We start from the raw sequence: 22,145 nt of genomic DNA on the forward strand, positions 1-22,145 counted from the left end.
ACCACCCTCTGGTTACATCACAACCAGCATGACCATTGTCATGCTACACCAGCATCTAATTCTTTGCACATGTCCCAGCCATCCACTCAAGAAAGCAGATCAAGCCTCATGTGCCACGGGAGCACACCTGTGTTCCCCACACCCCACAGCCTGCTGGAGCAGAAAGCCGAGAACGCCTCACTCACTCTCATCTGGGTTGGGGGACGCAAGAATAGCACTGTGCTTCCTCTTCACTTCCTCCACATTCTCAGAAATTTTATCGATGAACCCTCGAATTTCTTCCACCTACAGAGACATGGCCCAAAGGAACACAGCTGTTCAGCATATTCATGACAGTCGAGTCTATGGGAAGGGAAGAGGTTGCTACACTCAAGTGCTCCCCAATCTGAAAGCAGTCATAGGAGAACTGGGCCAGCATAGGCTGCTTCCTGCAGGAGCATTTAGCTGGCTACCACCTGACTGGCTTCTTAAAGTGTTGCTATACCATGAAAAGAGACTCTCTAAAGTGCAGCAGGGAGGTTTGGGGGCAGGGGAACAGTTCCCATATTTATTACATCAGTGACTCTAGGTCACGTCCGTTCAGTTTACATGTTAGAAAATGTTATTTCAACATGCCAGCCCAGAAAACTCCCTTGGGATCCAGGAGACTCCAAGCTTCCCAGCTCATGCATTAGCATCATGAATAATGGTTCTGCATCTGGGAAACTGAACAATTCTGCTCCAGATGCACAAGTCAAACTGCAGACCAGCTTGCTCCTCCATAACTGCTGGATCCACAGGGTTAACCTTTTAGTCATTAAGGAAAACACACTTGGCCGATACACTGGGAGAGCAGACATAGTGAGTGAGAAGGTGCACTTCCCCACCATACTGCACTTTAAGGAAGGTTCCTGATGTCTTGGGAAGTGCAGTCAGGGTTTGCATTATGCTGTTTTTCCGGGCTGCCTATCTAGAATACCTCTACCTTCAGTTCACTGAGTGACTTTTCAATGGGGTTTTACATCCTACATTCAACTTTTGATAGACTGCCTAGAGATGTCTTCACACACCCCAACACACTATGATAAAGGTGTTCCAAAAAGCTGCATGCATCGCTCACAGCCACCCACATGCCAGAATAGAATCTCCCATTTGTAAGCTAGATATGTACAGAAAAAGTCAACCAGTCCTATGCAGCGGGACTTTCAGGGTTGTTTTAGTGCCTTTCTGCTTTAATCAAAGCACTGAGGCGAGAAAGGTTGCAGAGTTTGAGGCTTTCTGCTGCCTCAAAAGATAGTGGCTTTCCTCCACACTGGCACAGAGGCATCTGTTCTAATTTACCAACAGTTGCTAAAGTTGTCCCTTTGGTTTCGATGGACGCACCTGGAGGATCAAATTGCACATTACATCATAGGCTGTGTAACTGCACATTACAACATTAGTTCTGCTGTGAAGTCTGCATGATTCTAATTGATGCCTAAACCTTTATGGGGCATGCTCCAGAGTGTGACCTAGGAGGAGCTAACAAAGGCTGAAGTCTGAGCATTGGCAGACCTCGTGTCAATGGGAAAAAGACTCTGTTCCCACTGGCAATTCCTACACACGTGACTGTGAATCCAAACAGCGGCATCAACTGGGGGGCAGGGATGAGAACACATGTGGCCATGTATTCCGTGGCTAGAGTCCAGTGGGAGGTCAGGGAGAGAGCACCACTTAGTTCTGACCAGCGGCACAGCTCTGAGCTTTGTTGAGAGAACAAACATCTCACCTGTTCAAAGAACTCATCCATGAAGCGATCCCGGTCCACACTAACGGTGACTTCATCATCATCATCGCTGTCCTTAGCCTGTGCAGACACAAACCCAGACATTAGCAAGCTGCTCTCTACAAACTTCACTGATCCAGTCTAAGCACTTAGCCCAATGGTCCTCTCTCAAGTCAGCAGAATGTGGGTTTCCCCCTGAACTTTGCCTGGGAACAGGTTACTCCTGTGATGCGAGAAGTAATTGCTGACCCTTTAGAAGCTGTGGGGATTAATTAAATTAATGGAACAGGAAAAACGTAGGAAAGAATCAACCCCTGGACACTGTATTTAGTGTGTTACTAAAAGGCTTAAAGAAATATCAAGATCAGGCTCACACACAAAGGCATGGTGAAAATCACCACTGCAACTCATGGTCAAGTCACTTAAGCATTTTGTGCCTAAGTTTACCCTAGTATAAAATAAGAATAATGATATTTATATCTTTCCACAGTGTGCTGAAAGGAATCATTTGATGTCTTCATACACACAGCGGAGGACAGCTCAATGAAAACATCTGCTCCATGCACAAAACATGGGATAGAAAATGGATGCAATGTTCACTTTTGGTGGTCCTATTGCAGTAAAACTTTAGCAGAAATAGAGGAGGGCAGGGTTCACAGACAGGTGACAAAATTAGGGATCTAGAAAGTCTTCAACATGAGTTGTTATAGCCGTGTTGGTCCCAGCATATTAGAAAGACAAGGTCTCGTGAATATTCTGGGATCAACAGGGCTACAACACTGCACACAACAATGGAAGACATCGAACTCACCCACATCCTCTTTAGTGCAAGGAGACAGTTAAAAGATTTCATGCAGAGAGGAGACATGAGAGAGAGAGAGGAAATAATGAATGGACAGAGAAGCTCCTATTTACCTTCGCACTCAATGGAAACAAGGGGAGGTGCAATGAAATTGAAAGGGAACAAATTTACAACTAACAAAAAGAAAGATTCTCTTTTACTCAACACAGAATTAACCCATGAACTCCCTGTCACATGGTATCGGAGTCCAGGAGCTTACCAGGATCCTAGGAAGGGTTTGACATGCATGTGGATAATGAGAATTTTCACAAATACTGTAGACAGGATAAAAATAGAAGGGCTCTAAATCCCAGTGCTTCAGTCTACAAGGCAACCATGAATTGTCTGCAGTTAGGAAGACCTTTCCCATGAGCAGGTGATTCTAGAATGGTCTGTTATAGGGGTTTTATACACCATCTTCTCCAGCAGCTGTTGCTGGGCACTGTCAAGCCACATCTGCACTACAAAAGGGTGTGTTATACAATGAAATAGCTGACATGGTGAAAATCCAAGACAAGGCAAACTGACATTTTACCTCAGTATAACTGATTGAGGTGAACTCTAATCTCCCCCTTGGGGGCACCTCAACCAGCTTCACCGTGATAAAACTACAGCTTGCCCTGTCTTCACCAGGATTCTCCGCCATGTCGGCTATCTCCCTGTAAAAACACACCTCTTTGGAGTGAAGACATGACCTTCGAGGCCGGATCCTGGAGTAGCCATTCCCCTGATCTGATTCAGACTGGCTCTATCTCCCTGTAAAAACACACCTCTTTGGAGGCCGGATCCTGGAGTAGCCATTCCCCTGATCTGATTCAGACTGGCTCTATCTCCCTGTAAAAACACACCTCTTTGGAGGCCGGATCCTGGAGTAGCCATTCCCCTGATCTGATTCAGACTGGCTGTTCCTAAATCTCTACTACAGGGGCGAGGCTTCATCAAGCTATATTTGTAAAGCACTTTCAGACCCAACACACATACAGTGTAAGCACAAACTCTCATTGGCTATTATGGGGGCAAAAGCCTCTCCAGCTGTCGCTGACAGCGCCTGTTTTGTTTCCAAGAGTATTGCTTATGGACAGGGGGCAGGTGTATCAATATTCAGAACATGCATGTACATCACACGGAGGAGGAAAAGCCCAGCCCCAGAACAGCCTCTCTCAGGTGCAGACTCTGAGGCCCTTCTCCCGCAGAGCTCTGCATTCCAGGCTACAACTCCAGAAAGCAGCCTGTGACGTTAAGTCAGAGAACAATTTAGGCTTAACAGACTCTCACCCTCATCTGCTCAGCTAACAAGATGTGCTGAATCAGCACCAGACCTACAGGGCTATTAAATTAAAAGGAGATAGTCAAGAGAGCACTATGTGATCATGCAAAGATACAGTAACTCCTCACTTAAAGTCATCCCGGTTGTTTCATTGTTACCTTGCTGACCAATTAGGGAACATGCTCGTTTAAAGTTGTGCAATGCTCCCTTCTAATGTTGTTTGGCAGCCACCTGCTTTGTCCACTGCTTACAGGAAGAGCAGCCTGTTGAAGCTAGCTGGTGGGGGCTTGGAACCAGGGTGGACCGGCAGCCCCCCTATCAGCTCCCCGCTCCCCTAAGTTGCCTGTGCTGCAGCCACCCAGCAGGCTATCAATCAGCAGTTCAGCTGTCCCTTCCTCCACTGCCATGTGCTGCTCCTGCCCTCTGCCTTGGAGCTGCTCCCAGAGACTCCTGCTTGCTGTGCAGGGGGGGAAGGAGGGGGCTAATGTCAGGGTGACCCCTTCCCCCCTGCTCCTGCACCCCACTTACCCATTCACAGATGGAGAGAGACAGAGCAAGCCTAGGGCAGAAGCTGCTGTCTCAACTTCCTGATCCACTTAAAAAGACAACGCACTTAAGAGTGGGTCAGCTTACTTAAAGGGGCAGTGTGCATCTCTCTCTCTCTCCCACACACAAGGTGTGTGTCTGTCTCTGTCTGCTATGCTGTCTCTCCTCCCTTGTGTTTGTGCTGCCTTGTGTGAGAGGCTACATTAACAACACCCTCTGACTTCACCACCTCAACCAAGCTTCACAATCATCATAGCTGTAAACAGTATTAAATTGTTTGTTTAAAACGTATACTGTGTGTATATCTATATAAGATATAGTTTCTTCTCTGGTGAAAAAAATTTCTCTGGAACCTAACCCCCCCATTTACATTAATTCTTATGGGGAAATTGGATTCACGTAGCATCGTTTTGATTAAAGTCGCATTTTTCAGGAACATAACTACAACGTTAAGCGAGGAGTTACTGTACAGTGCACTGCCCAAACACTCCTCACATGCAGCCCAGGGCACTCTGCAGTCACACGATTGCTAAAGGATCATATACATGATTTCATCAAGCAAAGCAAATAACCCTCACACCTGAATGCCTAGGGATGGGAGGGGACGGACACCCCCTCCTCCGTGCAGGCCAATTGTCCCACATATTTCTCAGCCCCCTAAACTTTAAACTTTCCTCCTCCCAAATCCAACCCTGCACCCACAAAGTCTGACTCCAAAGACACCCACGGAGCCCATTACCACCGCTCCTTCCTCGTCAGAAAGGGATTGCTGTTCAGTTACACAAGGACTCCTCTGCCCCAAACACCTGAGAATGCTGCCTCCACAGAGCCTCCAGCCCCGGCAACCAGGAGACCTAGAAGGTGCAGTGACTCAAGCCAGTGTACTCACATGGTGCTGCAGAGGACTCCGGCTGTGCTGTCAGGCAGCCCAGCCCCTGGGGTTAGATATGTAACAGACTCAGCCCTGTGGGTTTCCTGGAACGCTGCATTGCAGGACTGGTTAGAAGGGTTAGTCCCCTCTCTGGCAAGAGTAGTATCCTCTATACCGTCAACCACAAGCCTTCAAAAATGACAAGTCAGACTCCAAACAATCATCAGCTTTTAGAAACAAATATTGGGTTCTTTGGTTTTTTTTCCTTTTCCTTCTGGTTTTCGAACCTTGAGAGGTCACATTTAAAGCTTTTCTCAGCAAGTCTGATGGCTACAAGCTCTTTTTTGTTTGCTTTTTGTAAAAGTAAGTTGAGATTCTGATGTGTTCACCTGATTCCAGGAGCAGGGGCTTTGAGAAAAACACCAAATATGGAAAGATCTGTGATAAAACCACAAGCATTGGCAACGCCGTATCAGTCATATCAAGCTAAACAGAAACAGAGCTTCCAGGACATAGGAATGGCCATACTGGGTCAGACCAATGGTCCATTTAGCCCAGTATCCTGTCTTCTGACAGTGGCCAATGCCAGGTGCCCCAGAGGGAAGGAACAGAACAAGTAATCATCAAGTGATCCATCTCCTGTTGCCCATTCCTAGCTTCCCCTGCCGCTGGCAATACAGAGGTACAAGCAGGCAACATAGAACACACGTATGTGAGTCTAACTCCCAGGTGCACAAGCACAAGGTCGGAAATTCCTACGTTTGCTTTTAAAGCAACTTAGGAATTTGGAGCCACGTGCTATTCAATATGGAGCCACGAGCTTATTTGGCCTATTTGAATTGAATCATTTGAACTGAGGGGCACTAGTAAGTCACTTCCCTCCTCCCTCTGCCTCCTGGCAGCCTTGATTTGTTTACCCCAATTGATCACAGGCAGACACACAGACATGAAGTTCGCACCTCACAAGCTCTCTCGGCAGTTTGTACAGTTCATGTTTTCCCTGATGTTTCATGTACGTTTTCCCGGCCCTAGCATCTCTTCAGGGCATGGAGACATTTTGTGGACGTTTCTATACATATGCCAATGTGGCACAATTCTGCCCTGCAATGCCCTTGCTATTCTAGTGCACAGACCATCCTTCAGGCCTGTCAAGAAATCTGGGTCCCCGGTACATTATGTTCTCTGGGGTCCTTACCCCTTCCCAATTCACCCTGGTTACAGACATTTTTTTACGGGGGGGGGGGGAGGGGAGCTGAGCTCAGGGCCCCGGTACAATTGTCCCTGCCTTTCTTCCTCTTTCGTCAGCCTGCCCTTGGCTCTAGCTAATACAGGGGTCGGCAACCTTTGGCACGTGGCTCACCAGAGTAAGCACCCTGGCGGGCCAGGCCCATTTGTTTACCTGCCGTGTCCGCAGCTTCGGCCAATCGCGGCTCCCACTGGCCACTTCACAATCATCATAGCTGTGAACAGTATTAAATTGTTTGTTTAAAACGTACACTGTGTGTATATTGTGAAGTTTGCCGCTCCAGGTGGGCCGCATGCCAAAGGTTACCGACCCCTGATCTAATGTATCTCAGTCGTGGTCTGCAGCTTTCCTCTCCTGGAAATTCTATTACTGGGCTACAATACAATTTCACCTCTACACCTCACTTCCACCCACTGTGCCCCATTAGTCCAGTTCTGACTTCATCCAGAGAGATAGGAAGGTGTCTCCCCTAAGCTCCCCAACTTCAAAATAGATTGTATTGCTCATATTCCTCAGCAAAACAGGAGTCTTCCAATCCACCCACTTCAGTGGCATGGTCACTGTTATCCATGACCAAGAAGTTCACTCGGAGGACTTTCAGAAACCAGAGACATTGTGTGTCCCTCTGTAACACTACCTCTCATGCCCTGGTACTCCTCCAAAAGCAAGCTGGAGGGCATCCTTTGTCAACAATCCTATATTGCCACCTCCCTCTTTGTTTTTAAATACCAAAAAAAGCAAATCCGAGTCACATTTTCCTTTATAAAATGTCACCTATGTCCAGTTGTATTATTCTGAGTGTGCTTTCACCCACCTGGTGCCCTCCTTCACATGTTCTTCCCTTTCCCTTCTCCTGATGGCCCAAGCCAGGGCAGTATGGGGATAAACACTGATCTCCTCCCACTCATTCGCTAATTGATTTGTGGCAGGAAATACCCTAGCTACTTTATCCCTATGTTTGCACAGGATCCACAAACAAGCTTTGCACACAAATGAGGCAGTGTCCCAGGCACATGCTCCCATGATTATCAATTCCCCTATATGTTTATAAATTCATCATCTCCCAGAACTAGTATAATAGCCTGTTTTAGTCATTTGGCTTTGTTCCACCAGATAATCTATTTGTTTTGCACTTTACTTAGGTTTCAGTGTGGACTGTCTACGTTGAATTAACCCCTCCTAATGCAGAGAACACAAGGGGCTTGTCCCTTGGGAAAATATTAAACACACAATCACTTCAGCTCCAAGGGGCTCATATCCACCTTTCCTCTCTTTTCTGAGATGACATGAACATTTCTCTCGGCTGGCAATATTTCTAAGGCACACAGCACCAAGGTATCTAGGTCCCAGGAGACTGAATCAGAGCAGCTGCTGGGTCTGTGTGTGCACCAGCAGGGAGATAATTCACCTAAAATGCCTATTTCTTTACCACGTTTCAACCCTCAGAGCACTCAGTACTCATTGCTAAAAACATACCCACACAATAAATACCAAATACACATGAATACTGGGTCAGGGGATGTGGCCTCAACATCGGTCTAACTCTGAAGACATTATCTATAACACCCCGAGGTGTCACGGCACTCCTGTCAAGTGTAATCTGCAAAGCCTCATGGGGACAGGCTGACTTGGGATGTTCCTATAGCGATGGTGACAAACTGGCTGAAGAGGAGAACACATCAGAAATGGGAGTGAGAAAGCACGAGAGACAGGCAGTCTTGTGAATTCCTTTTATTTACCCTTTAGCGATATGACTGTATTTTCTGTTAGCACAAATCTTCCAGGCTGCCACACTGCAGTTAGCAAATGCATTTTGTTTCACTAGAAGAGATACGCAACTGCATTTTGAGAGATTCACATCAGCAGCGCCTCCTCTCAGTACTCTGCATTACCCTGTGGCTTGCTGCAGAATTTTGGGATGTGTGGGTCCCCCAGTCAGCTAAACCCTTGCACATCTGACATGCGTTCTCAAGGGCAGGTTCCCAGATTAACCAGCAAACTTCACATGCAATTTTGGCAATCCAAGGCATGGAAGATGACAAACACCAATGTCTGCCAAAGCCAATCCCCCTGCAATGTCAGGAAGCTGTCTGGATGTGAGGAAAACGTGCCCCTTTAATCCTGACAAATGATCCTTGATCACTGCTGTAGAGGAAGGTGAAATAAATCCAAGGTCCCCAACCAATATACCCCAGGGAAAGTTACCTCAGGATTAAACAGGCCCTGGATGGCATCCTGCTTCTGTTAAAGTTCATGAGCATCTGGATGGCCCTCTCAAGGATTGAGCTCACAACCCAGGGTTTAGCAGGCCAATGCTCAAACCACTGAGCTATCCCTCCCCCTCCTTATTATAGAACCTTCTATTATCTTTTGACACTTAAAAATGTAACTCATTTGTATATGTACATTTACCTGCTTTAACCGTGTAAATAATTCTCGTTTCCTTTTCCTGTTAATACAAAAAAGCTAACAGAATGTTGGGAATCATTAAGAAAGGGATTGCTAAAAAGACAGAAAATATCATATTGCCACTATATAAATCCATGGTACACCCACACCTTGAATACTGCATGCAGATGTGGTCACTCCATCTTAAAAAAGATATATTGGAATTGGAAAAGGTACAGAAAAGGGCAACAAAAATGATTAGGGGTATGGAACAGCTTCCATATGAAGAGAGATTAATAAGACTAGGACTTTTCAACTTGGAAAAGAGACAACTAAGGGGGGATATGATAGAGATTATCAAATCATGACTGGTGTGGAGAAAGTAAATAAGGAAGTGTTATTTACTCCTCGTAGCACAAGAACTAGGGGTCACCAAATGAAATTGATAGGCCGCAGGTTTAACACAAACAACAGGAAGTATTTTTTCACACAACGCACAGTCAGTCTGTGGAACTCCTTGCCAGAGGATGTTGTGAAGGCCAAGCCTATAACTAGCTTCAAAAAAGAACTTGATAAATTAATGGAGGATCAGTCCATCAATGGCTATTAGCCGGGATGGGCTGGGATGGTGTCCCGAGCCTCTGTTTGCCAGAAGCAGGTAATGGGAGACCGGGGATGTTCTGTTCATTCCCTCTGAAGCAAGTGGCATTGGCCACTGTTGGAAGACAGGATACTGGGCTAGATGGACCTTTGGTCTGACCCAATATGGGTGTTCTTATTTACATCTGTATATAGTTTACCATAGGATTGGCTACAAGCATTGTCTTTGGTGTGAGATCTAAGGTGCAATTGACCTGGGATAAGTGACATCCTTTGGGATTGGGAGTAACCTGAATATTTATCACAAAGGTAGGTTCACCTGGGTGGCACGACAGACTGGGGTACCCAAGTGGACTGGCTGTGACTCCATGTTAAGGCTGTTGTAGTGGTAGTGCCTGAGGAGTTTACACTTGATAATTGGTTGGTGAAATCTAAGTATAAAACTCTCAGCCAGTTTGGGGTTTGTGCGCTGGTTTGTAACAGTCTGCCCTAAGGTTGGTGCTACCCCTCTTGAGCCACTTCTGGACAGAAACAGGCTGGGAACTCTCAGAATAGAGCCACTCAATCTTCATCCACCCAGGGTTTGTAATGAAACCTCGGCCAATTACTACAGGCAAGACACCAGTTCCCTCGTTTTAACTAAAACACGTTTTGATAGAGCATTTTTAGAATACAGCGGCCTTGAAAAAGGACATTTAAACCCTGCAGCAACAACGCTCTTTGTGAGCTAGGTTATGCAATCAAACCAACTTGTCTCATAAGTATAAATGGCACACGGATCGTATTAGACTCTTTTTAACGAGTCTCCTTCCTAACTCCTGGATTGTCAGCTTGAAAGTGCCCTTCTCTGGATAAGTGAACTCTGGGCCATGGGTCCCCAATTCTATGTCACTGAAGAATGCAATCTCTCAACCCAGAATGATGCAGGAGAATAAAAGCTCACTGCAGAGCTGCATGTGTAGCAGACACACCATGATGAGAAAGGGAGGGTGCTTATCCAAGCCAGGCTCTGAGTCAGCTGCAGACACAGCCATCATCCGTTCCGAGGTCTGGTTAAAATTATCAGCCAGGCTGGGCTGAAAAGGACCTGTGAGACTTTCCCTACTCGACACCTCTTAAGAGAGTTGTGACTACTATTAGCGTCCCACTCACACTGAAGGAGGGACAGCTCCCTATCTCCATACAAAAGCAGAGCTTCCTAATTGGGCAGGAAGTGAAAAGTAAGGTGATAAACTAATTCAAGCCATTTCACAAAGAAATCCCCACACCCAATGAGACCAAAGATCCACTATTAGTGCCAATTATCTGCAGTGCAGTAGTGCACAGAGGCTCCAATCAGAATCAGACTCTGCCAGGCTAGGGACTCTCCAAACACAGAGTGAGACGAGTCCCAGCACCAAAGAGAGGACAGTATAACATAATCAATCCAGCCCAGCCCAGTGGGCTTCTCCAACAGTGGCCAGCAACTGATGCTTCATAGGAAAGTGTAAAAAAAAAAAAAAAACCCTTTTGTCCATGTGATTGAATAACTATCCATAGGAAAAGCTCATCCAAACCCAGGCAGCGAGTGGCTGGCTTTTGTCCTGAAGCAGGACGGTTATACCCACTGTACATGTTTATCCTCCGAGGCTATTTTCATTCAGAGAAGTGTCTAACCCTTTTTGGAATCCTACTAACCCAAATAATACCTTGTAGCACTGAGTTCCATGGGCTGTTATTTGCTCAAAATATTTCCTTTCAGCAGTTTTAAATACATGCCTTTTATAGTTCCTGGTGCCCTCTTGTTCTTGTATTGTAAGAGAGTAAACCGAGCGGTAGATTTACCCTCCTTGCCATGCATTACTGTAGATATCTCTTCCTTGTCGCCTCTTACTCCTCTTTTCTCTAGATGGAACAATCTCTCCTCCTCCTGAGGACTTACCATGCCTCTATCATTTTCATTGCCCTTCTGTGGGCTATTTCCATTTCTGTTGTGTCCTTTCTGGGATGGGGTGATCAGAAATGAACATGAGGCTCAAGGAGGGGATTTCTGACATAGCCCCAGCCAGCATTTTAAAGGGTTTTACCGTGTTAAACTCAAACCACTATTTTACAAGCAGCTGGTGTAAAGAATGCAAGGTGTAGATGGCACTATGGTGGTTCTTTAGGCCTGTGACTACACATCCTGAATACACTGCAAGCTGTACGGAAGCCCTGCTAAGGGGACATTACAAGAATGGAGCCTCATGGTTTTGTGCGCTCGTGCCACTATTGCAAAGTTATTGCAGGTCAGATAAGGGCACTGTGAGCCCCAAGAGCCCAGTTATGCCAATGGGTAAAGGGCACACTTGTGTAACAGTAAATCCCAGCAGGTCTGACAAACTTACAACACCCAATGTACTGTTGTCAGAATATTTATCCAAACGGCGTCTTGTACAGTATCGTATGAAAGATGGTGACACACTGGTCATGAGTATCATTGTGTGATATATGTACAGGGAGTGTCTACAGAGTTATGTATGTGTGCTGGAAATATGTTCTTAAAATATGTTATGGAGGCAGCTGACAAACAAGCCTGCCCTACACAAAGTGATGTGGCTTTAAATGTCTACATGGACCAAGCTAACAGGCGGATGAGAAAACAGCAGGGCTTGATCACAAGTCAAGGACAACAAAAGTACATTTGCATTTAAGATAAACGAAGTCATCAAGCCAACTGAAAAAGCCAATTGATCAGAGGATGAAGATGGGTCTTGGTGCTTGCACCCCAAAGAAAAAGCAGCTGGGGAGAGGAACTTTGTCTGGGCTTCCTTTCCAAAGCATACATTTTAAAGGTTTGCTGGACTATTAAAGGGAAGAAAGGGGATGCCTTTGTCATTGTCATTTAAGGGACAAAAGGGGCCAGCCCTTTTGGAATCTGTGAAAGGTGGATCCCCCCCAGCCATGTGGGATGAGGATTCTGCGGACTGACTGTAGGTGTGAAATTACCTGAGACCAGGAGTGTCATCTGTTAAATTTTAGATTGTAAAAAACATTTTTATTTGTAACCATTTTCTGTTTCAGTCATCTCTGTGTAGGATCACTTCAATCTCTGTTCTTTATTAACACATTTATTCTTATATTATAAATCATCTCAGTGCTGTTATACTAAAGTTAGGTGGGCATTCTCAGCTGAGCCAACAGGTTGGGTGTATCCTGCCTCTGGATACAGCACATGTAACAGCTCAGCTGGGGCGACAGCTCCAGAGTAACATCCATCACTTAGCATGGGACACAAACTACAGTAACAGTAAAAACATGACGAGAAATGGCGAAGTTAGCTCATTAGCTCTGATAATGTTCCCTCCAACAACCCATGCAAATGTAGTGTGAGGGGGAGAGAAGATTTAACAACAACATATATTGGTGTGACTGTTTTCCCAAAAGAGCCACTGGAAGCTTTACAAGAAGTCGGATGAAAAAATAGAGGCCACTACAGCTCTGTTACCTGTTTTAAATGCCATTAACTTTAATAAGAACAGACCGTGGTCCCATGAGACTTAACCTACTGGCTCCCGTCTTCAGCGTTGACAGTTTATTCTCATTTATCAGACACATTTCCACTGATCTATATAGGCTCCCAAAGCTGCACCCTGCCATTCACTGTGAAATCTCAGACTTTCAACCTGATTCTCTTTGTAAAATGTCTGTCTTTTCCTTATGGGGAAAGCAACATACCGTGTGGTACAAACTACACAATACAGCCCGCTGCTCTCAGCAAAGCAGGGATGGCCCCTTCCTGCAGAGGGAATTTGCCCAAGCAAAGACTGCAGGATTTGGCCTGGCATGTGTATACACAGAGCAATGTGTTCACTGGCACGTACAGAGAATCACGCTATAAGGAATTGTAATTAGCTCACTAATTTTTCTTTTCAAGCCAAAGGAACCCAAACTAACGTATTCCAATCACGAAGCTCTGGCTGAGTACACAAATGAAGCCAGTTCTCATGACATGCACGGAGCACAGGTCTGCTACTGCACACGCAGGTTAGCAGCTGCAACAGATGCAGAAGGCAAAAATAATTCTGCAGAGAGCCACATGCAGGGCCAGCTTTAGGAAGTGCGGGGCCCAATTCGAATACCTGGCGGCGGTCTGGGTCTTCAGCGGCACTTCGGCAGTGGGTCCTTCGGCCGCTCCGGGTCTTCCGCGGCACTGAAATGCCACCGAAGACCCGAAACAAGTGAAGGAGCCACCACCAAAGTGCTGACCCGCCACTGGGTGAGTAAAAATTAAGAAGTTAGGCGCTCTTCTTTAGGGCGCAGAGCCCTCTTAGGCGCGGGCATGGAGGCCTCTTAGGTGCAGGGCCTGATTCAGGGGAATTGGGGGAATCAGCCTAAAGCCAGCCCTGGCCACATGGAAGCTTCTCCATAGCCCTCAGAATGCATATTAGAGAGGCTGGATGCCAGATTCCCTGGAAATGCAGTCTGACCGAGCCAGAAGTGAAAGTGGGCTGGTACGGTGTACCGGTAAGAAGTGGCCACCGGTACCGGCCCATACACAGCCGACGTTAAAGCACTTTACCGTCGCTGCCCCTTTTGCCCCTCCCCCACCCCTCCAGACCACCGACGGGGTGAGGCAAAAGGGGTAGCTATCCTGGGGCCCAGTGATTTAAAAGGGCCCGGGGCTCCTGCCACTGCTACTGCTACTGGGGCGGTGGCTGGCGCCCTGGGCCCTTTAAATCGCAGCCAGAGCTCCGGGCGGCGCGCGCTGGGCAGCTTGGAAGGGCTGGTTGGGGGAGGCTGACCCCCAGCCCTGCCCCTTCCACCCGAGGCCCACCCCTTCCGGGGGCCCGGAGCCAGGCCCTCGTACCAGTAAGTCTTTTATGTTACTTTCACCCCTAGGCAGAAAGATGAGAGAAGTTTACTGCATTTTTGCCATTAGAACTTCATGTAAATTAGATTCAAGAATCCAGAGGCTGCTATTTTACTCTGCTACAAATAAAACAAAACTCACTGTTGCTATGCAGTGTGGCATTTACCACTCACCTTCTGGTTACATTTAGAGACAGGCCCAAGAGGGAAAGGTCAAATCCTTCCTCAAAGTTTGGGGTGTCCTGAGCCAGAAGTTTGCTTCAGGCCCAGCTCCAATAACTTTCTTGTCAGGCAAGTGACAAGAAATTTCCTGAGTCGTTACACACAAAATGGTGATAACAAGAAAACACACAGGGCGCGTCGATGCTTAAACACTGCAGTGGCGTAGTGCACCACTGTAGCACTTCGGGGAAGATGCTACCTACACCGAGGGGAGGGGGTTCTCTGGATGACACAGGGACTCCACCTCCCTGAGAGGTGGTAGCTAGGTCAACGGGAGAATGACCTAGTGCTGTCTACACTGGGGATTAGGTCAGTTTAACTGCATCGTCCAGGGGTGTGGATTTTTCACACCCCTAAGTGACAGTTATACCAACCTAATTTCCTAGTATAGCCCATGCCTTACAGTTCCCTAATAACTTGCACATTGGGAGAACCTGCTCTGGAAAGGGACCAGGGTTTGGGAGTGAATGCTCAAGTCAAGAGCTATAGGGTCTCAGTCACCCATTTTAATGGGCTGTATGTCTAGCGCGTATATTCAACATAAAAGGCTGTATATTTTACAGTCTATACAGTGATTATAGCTCTGAGACATCTGATCTCACCTTTCACTGATACCAGCCCAGATTTCAGAGAAGAAATTTCAGCGAAAAAAATGTCAGAAACCAGCTACAGTAGCAGCTGAAATCCAATCGGAGTGAAGAAATTTTTCAGCACCTGACAGCAATGGTAATGCAACGGATCATAACGCTTCCAAATGAATTTCATCCTCAGACGCTAACTTTTATTACTGTGAAAATACTGTTATCAACCCTTGGCATAAAGCCCATTCATTTTAACAGAACCATGGTCAGTTTCTAAATTCAGTTCCAGAAAGTATGTCAAATCTGGTCAATTTAGCTATTTTATCAGCATGTATTACAACCTACTTGAAAGGCAGTTGTGTTGCAATCAGCATTTCACAAAGGTGGGATGGGGGATATTTTGGCAGCTAAGGACAAGATGCACACGCAACCACAGCCTTAGAAAAATTTGGGCTCAAAACAGCATCATCAGACCTAGGGAGTCTGAAATTAACCGCCCAAAGCCCAGCTGGTCTATGAAAGGTCTTACTACACATGGCACTATCAAGCTCCATGGGAATAATTTACAAAGTGACAAAACTGAAGCATGGAGCAGCCATGACTCAGCAACCTTGCATCCTAAAGTACCACCAAAAAGAAAAGGTGACTAGTAAGAAAGGCTCCAAATGACAACCTGTAGCTCCCGGAACTTTGGAAGAGAAGCTCAGTAATCAGCAGTGACAGGGTGACCATACGTCCTGTTTTGGCCGGGACAGTCCCTTTTTTAAGCTCTGTCCCGGCTGTCCCAACTTTTTTTGTTTTGCAAAAGTGGACATTTGTCCCATTTTCTCTTGCCGACTTGATCAGTTGGCAAGAGCAAACGGGACGAATGCCCCTTTTATCAAAAAAGTGGGGTGTGGTATGGAGGAACATGCGGGGAGCAAGCGGAGATGCCAGGCCCAAGCAGGGGGGAGTGTTCCAGCATCGGGGGGTGGGGAGAGGCAGGGTTCCAGCAACTGGCGACAGCCTTGCACTGAGGGTAGGGGTGGGGGGAGGCTCAGGCAAGCAGCTGAGGGTGTCTCATTGGGAAATAGTCACCCTAGGCAGTGAGGAACACTTAAAGGAAATGGAAAAGCTGCAACCAGAGCTGTGCAGACCCTTAACCCTGGACTGGAATCCAGCCAGAAACTCAGTGCATGCTTAAAGTTGGCAACCTTCCCTCATTTTCTTTATCCAAACACTGACCAATTTTCAAAGCGTAATACAGGTGAACAGACTTCAGAGAAAGGAAAACACTGCCTATTGCTTCCTCTCTGTTTAATCTTAGAGGCGCAAGTATTCAGTACCTTTGTGTTTATTTACTGAGCACCAATTGTACAGGAGTATCATACAATAGGAGGAGGGAGATCCAGTCCTTGCCCTGGTAACATTTGTGTTTCTTTTCTCTCTGTCAGCATCACTCCTGCAGTTGCCTTTTTAAACAACAGCAGCACCTTTGACAACAGCAGAAAGACAGACTTGTAGCAGACTTCAGACAGGGACTTGCATTTCCAATAGGTCTGACCTGCCTGGGCTCCCACGAAACCCAACATTAAACCACAGTAACAGGATCAGCTGTCTCCCAAGTGCCCCTGGTCGCCAGGGGTGGCTCTGCAGCCTCCTTCCTCAATCTCCCTTCTTGGACTCCTCAAATACTCATGAGGGACTTTCACAAGTCCCAACAACAGTCCTTCTTAGGGTCTGGTTTATTGAGATGAACTTCAAAATTAACACAGAAGTCTTCTACCCCAGCTTTAGGTTGAGCCCAGCCCTTCCTCCCTGAGGTACTCTCTCTTCTGGCTCTCTGAGCCTGCCTTCTTTACCTTCCCCCAACAGGGACAAACCTTCCAGCTACAGCTTTCTAGCCTGACTCCCTTCCTCAGGGAGCACTGCGGGAGATACTCTCTTCCCTCAGTGTCACCCTGCAATCCCCTCTTAGCTGCCCACAGGCCTCTGTTTTCCCCTCCCCTAAGAAAAGGACTTGGTTTAGTCACATGACCATCTGTCACATAACTTAATTCACTCCCTCAACCTGGGCAGACAAATCCGCTGTGCCACAGGTGGGCTCCCTTTAAAAGGGCCAGCCACCCTGTAACAACGACAAACATTCTTTTTATTAGGTTTATTTCTCCCATTCTTACCCTGAAGTTCTTGCTCCACATGGGACTATTTACTGCTACCTATTGCTCTACATGGGACTATTTACTGTTCGTCAGAGGATGGAGATGGATGGCAGGAGAGAGATCACTTGATCATTGCCTGTTAGGTTCACTCCCTCTGGGGCACCTGGCATTGGCCACTGTCGGTAGACAGGGTACTGGGCTGGATGGACCTTTGGTCTGACCCCATACGGCCGTTCTTATGTTCTAACCTGCTGCAATGCAGCCACACAGCTCCAGTTAGTATTAATGAGAATGTGCAGGGAGCTTACTGCACGTCCCATTGAATACGTACCCAAACTTTCCCATTCACTGAGTCTTTTAATCATTTGTGCTTCCAGACTTGCCCAGTCTCTGTCCCCTACTGATTGATTTGTTCCATAACCTCCTTTAAACCTCTGATTTTTCCGCTATCCCCCCATTTGGTTCTTACCTCTCTATCATCTGACCTTTTCAGACTCTATTTAATGTGTATCACCTCTTCTACCTTAAAATTTTGCTCCCTGGCCTGATGCCTCTTTATGCTTGACTTGATATTTGCACATTGACACTCAGTTTCCTTTTCCTCAGCCATACTTCCCTGCTTTCTTCCTCTCCATTGTGCATTTGCTTTACATATCATCCCTGAAGCAAAGGGACATTCTACCGTCTCTTGCCATTTGTGTTTGCTTAAGGTAAGCTTCTGGCTCCAGCTGGAGTCCATACACTATTGCAGATTTCGCCTTTCCTAGCCTCACACACAGTTCTGCTAACTTTCCTCTTTATTAATATCCATACATGTTCTGGAAGTAACAGTTTATCACAGTACTTAGCTTAATAAGCCTTAATGTACATGTTCTGCCTGTAGTGATAATTTTGCATATTTCCTTAGAAACTGTAAGGCCCTTGTTAACTAAGGGGATATGTAGTAAAACAAACATTTGTGTAGCATCTGTGTGACTCATACAAAGACAAAGCCATTCTCACAATTAAAGCAATGGGAACTTATGCTAAAACCCCGTTGGCTTAAATGTCTTCAGATAATCAGCACCTACTCAGCAAATGAGCCATGGTTTGTAACCACAGTGTCTCATCATTCTTCTAAACTCAAATCAGATGGGACCCAATTCTGTGAGGTGAAGAGTACCTTCAGTTCCCACTGACTTTAATGGAAATACAAGGAACTCAGCTCCCCATCAGATCAGGCTCAGAGTCCCCTAGTAAAAGCAACAGTCTTCAGTAGGAGAGACTCCATCGGTCACCTTAGAGTACATGTACTACCCTTTACAGTCTCAGTCTTCATACAGCTTCTTGCTCCTCTTTTTAATATTAAGTCTTTACCAAGGATAACAGTATACAACCAGTATACAACCAGGAGACACACTCCTTTCACAGATCAACCAACCCCTTAAACCCACCCAAAAACCAAAACCTCACCTAACAAAGCAAACCCAGTGACCTGTTCCTTGAAGGTAGAAAGCACATGTAAAGATGAAACCTTCCTAGTGTAGCAATCCTTCCAGCCAACATGGCATCATACATTTACAAACATTAGTCCTAAACCCATCTGTGTAATCCCCACCTCGATCCAGCAGAGTCCCAATTTGTTGACCTTCAGGACACCATAGAAAGCCAATTTTCCTTTGCTTTTTAATGTGGGGGGGCATACTTTAGCATTCACAGCTTGTGGCGTTGTTAGCAGCCTATTTCAGCTCAGATATGACAGAACGTTTTTATTGTAAATGGTGCATGCACCTAGAGCTGTTTTGATAAGTGTGTTATATGAATCGGAATCCATAAATTGACTGGCTATGTTTACAAATACATCTCCCCGGCTCCATCTGAGTAAGGCTGGCCATCCACTCCCTCTCTCTGGGGTGGGGGTGGAGAGCAGTGTGTTTGCAATGCCTTCAAATTCTTATTGGACACCATTAATCCAGTTGGCACCAACGATGCCCTCTTTGCTTCAGAAGAATCCTTTAGGACAGTGGTTTTCAACTTGTGGTCCACAGACCCCTGGGGATCCACAGACTATGTCTAAGATTTCCAAAGGCGTCTGCGCTTCCATTTGAAATTTGTGGGAGGTAGGTTGACAAGCACTGCTCTAGGACACAGACACTAGGACTAGCCATCATGCTCATGCCCACAATGAAGGTCATTGTGCCTGTCACCCTTTCCCCATGTGCACAGATGAACAGAATCTCAAGGGGATAGATAAGGTCTCCTCCATTGTTCTGACAGTTCTAACATAAACATGTAGATCTCAGACCCAACCTGTAAAGACTGGGTTACTTTTTACATTCATGTTCGTTACCATTTTATAACTAAAGAAGAGCTTGTCCCAGCTCATCTCCTATGTCAATTTTAGCCGTGTAGTACAGGTCCATCGCAGAGCCTGATCATCCATTTCCCCTCTGGTTCTCAGAAGAATTCTCTCACACGCACACATTTTGAACATGATCTCCCCTGCCAGGGACTGGTTTATTAAGACATGACACAGCAAACACAGACAGCTCCCTTGTCTCCCAGGCACAAGCAGTTCCTTCCTTGCGAAACAGGGTTTCATAATTAGTATGTTGCTTCTACCCCTCTAGGCATAGCTCTTTCTGCTCTGTGATGCAGGACTCTCCATCCCATTCTCTTCCCATTGGAACAGCATTGTCCATTCACCCCTCCAGGAGGTACAGCCAAAGATGTGAAGGAGCTCATTCCCCCCTTCTACTCTGTGCTCCAGCCCTGAAGCCCTATGGTAGGCTGACCAGACAGCAAGTGTGAAAAATCAGGACAAGAAGTGGGGAGTAATAGGAGCCTGTAGAAGAAAAAGCCCCAAATATCGAGACTGTCCCAATAAAATCAGGACATCTGGTCACCCTATATCTAGGTCACCTGCTTCAGTCTCATTAATCAGCATCACTATTCCCACAGGGCTACTTCCTGTTCTGGCTGGCTGCCTTTACTCTTAAATCCTTTACCCCAGCCCGTCCTCAGGTTTCTTCCATTCCTCCCTTCTTCATGCTAAGACCCTGGGGCTCTGTTTCCAGGCATTCTGCCTGGTGGCTGTAGAGAATCTTACCCTCAGGTCTTGCCTCAGCCCTGATCTCTCACCTACTATGAGCAGCTGGCTCTTTTCTAGTACACCTTGTTTCCATCCTGTGATCATATGACCCCACTGTCATGTGTTCCATCTGCAAATTACCACTCCCAAAAACCCAGCCTTAAAGGAACTACCTCCTCCTACAAGGCATTCTGGGCTGCCCCAAAAGATCAGCAGCCGGTTAAACCGTACTAAGGTAGCACTATTAACACATATCAAATTCATGCTCACCACTTCCATATTATTAAAGCTACTAAGAACATACCAAAATATTGCATATGGGAACTTAGAGATGAATACACCTGTGGGCCCAGATGCTTCAGACATCATTATCTGGCTTGCATTCCATTTTCACGGGCTCACAGGATGTACACCTTTAACGTGAGAAGCAATCCATTTAGAAGCTGGATTCGCTCTCTCAACGCTTGCCTTGACATTCTTAAATGGCAGAGAACTATTCTTTAACTCTGTCATGCATTTCAGGTGTCATTTGAATGAGACACTTCAGAGGACCTAACTGTTTCTAATGGGAATTGAAATTCTCCCAATACCAACACAGTTTCCAACCCCGATCATTATGGGGATGCCTGTGCAGCCTTAAACATTACAAATATCTTTTTAAAAACCTGCTAATATCCCAAAGATTGCAGGGATCTATGATGGGTTCTGCATGAGGCCTTTTAGCCAAAAAACCCCAACATTGCTACCATTGGCTCAAATGGTGGGAACTCTTGGAGGAACAGGGCTCAAGGTAGTTGCTGTTGTTTTTACACTAATCATGCTCAGACATGGCCTAGGCACTGCAGTGCTTGAAACACCAGCAGCTTGTCTACATTAGCACTCCCACTGTCGCTAACACAAGCAGAGCTGAATTGGTGATAGCAACACTAGCTTGTGTGTTCTACAGCAGGCAGAAGCATCAGTTAAAGCACAAACGGCACAGAAAGCAGCTCGCTTTTCCCTGGACTGGGTGCTAGAGACACCAGCATTACCAGGGGCGACACCACACTTGAACTCAGGACCAGGCAGGTACACAGCAGAAGAAATGATGTTCCTGATTGGTTTAAAGTCTATTTATTTGATATTTTAAAGTCTTCACAGGTGCTGGCTTAATGAAGGGGGGGGGGTAGTACAATTTGTAGTTGTTATAGGGCAGAAGGGTGGTCTGAGTGGATAGAAGACAGGGTCAGGAGACATGGAGCTAGTCACTTACTTTTTCCTCTGTCTCCGCGTGCTCAGCCCTGACACCACACTTGGTGCCCTTCAGGCAGGAACCTGAGCTGCTCACGCTCTCTCTGAGGCTATGGCTACACTTAAACTTAAAAGCGCTGCCACGGTAGTGCTGCCGCGGCAGCGCTTTGAAGCGCTAAGTGTAGTCAAAGCGCCAGCGCTGGGAGAAAACTCTCCCAGCGCTGTCCGTACTCCACCTGCCTGTGGGGAATAACGGACAGCGCTGGGAGCGCGGCTCCCAGCGCTGGGGCTTTGACTACACTGGCGCTTTGCAGCGCCGCAATTTGCAGCGCTGCAGAGGGTGTGTTTTCACACCCTGCTGCAGCGCTGCAAATTTGTAAGTGTAGCCAAGCCCTCAGATCATGTCTGATCAGCTTTTAGGGATTTTTGATGTTTTTAATTATCTATTTGAATGTTGCATATGTAATCCTCCTGCCCGTCACAGTTGGCAGCAACAAGGGCCGGATTCAGTATCTAGAGGTTCCTTTTCAAAAACACAATGCAAAACCGGCTCGAGCCCCCACCCAGT

General features: G+C 46.5%; 1 protein-coding gene across 2 annotated transcripts in view; it reads right to left on the reverse strand.

Moving 5' to 3' along the window:
• STX1A (syntaxin 1A) overlaps nucleotides 1–22,145 on the reverse strand; it is a 253,948-nt gene that overhangs the window by 206,190 nt on the left and 25,613 nt on the right. For both annotated transcript variants that reach the window (XR_005590229.1, XM_039508497.1), the window contains exons 2-3: nucleotides 1,748–1,825; nucleotides 186–285 (exon numbers count right to left, since the gene is read on the reverse strand). Coding sequence is in view for 1 of the 2 variants with exons in the window: in XM_039508497.1 (XP_039364431.1) it covers nucleotides 186–285; nucleotides 1,748–1,825 (178 nt within the window). In the remaining variant the exon portion in view is untranslated. The remainder of the gene's footprint in view (nucleotides 1–185; nucleotides 286–1,747; nucleotides 1,826–22,145) is intronic.

Source organism: Mauremys reevesii, linkage group 20 (assembly GCF_016161935.1).
Source record: "Mauremys reevesii isolate NIE-2019 linkage group 20, ASM1616193v1, whole genome shotgun sequence".
NCBI classification, from domain to species: Eukaryota; Metazoa; Chordata; order Testudines; family Geoemydidae; genus Mauremys; species Mauremys reevesii.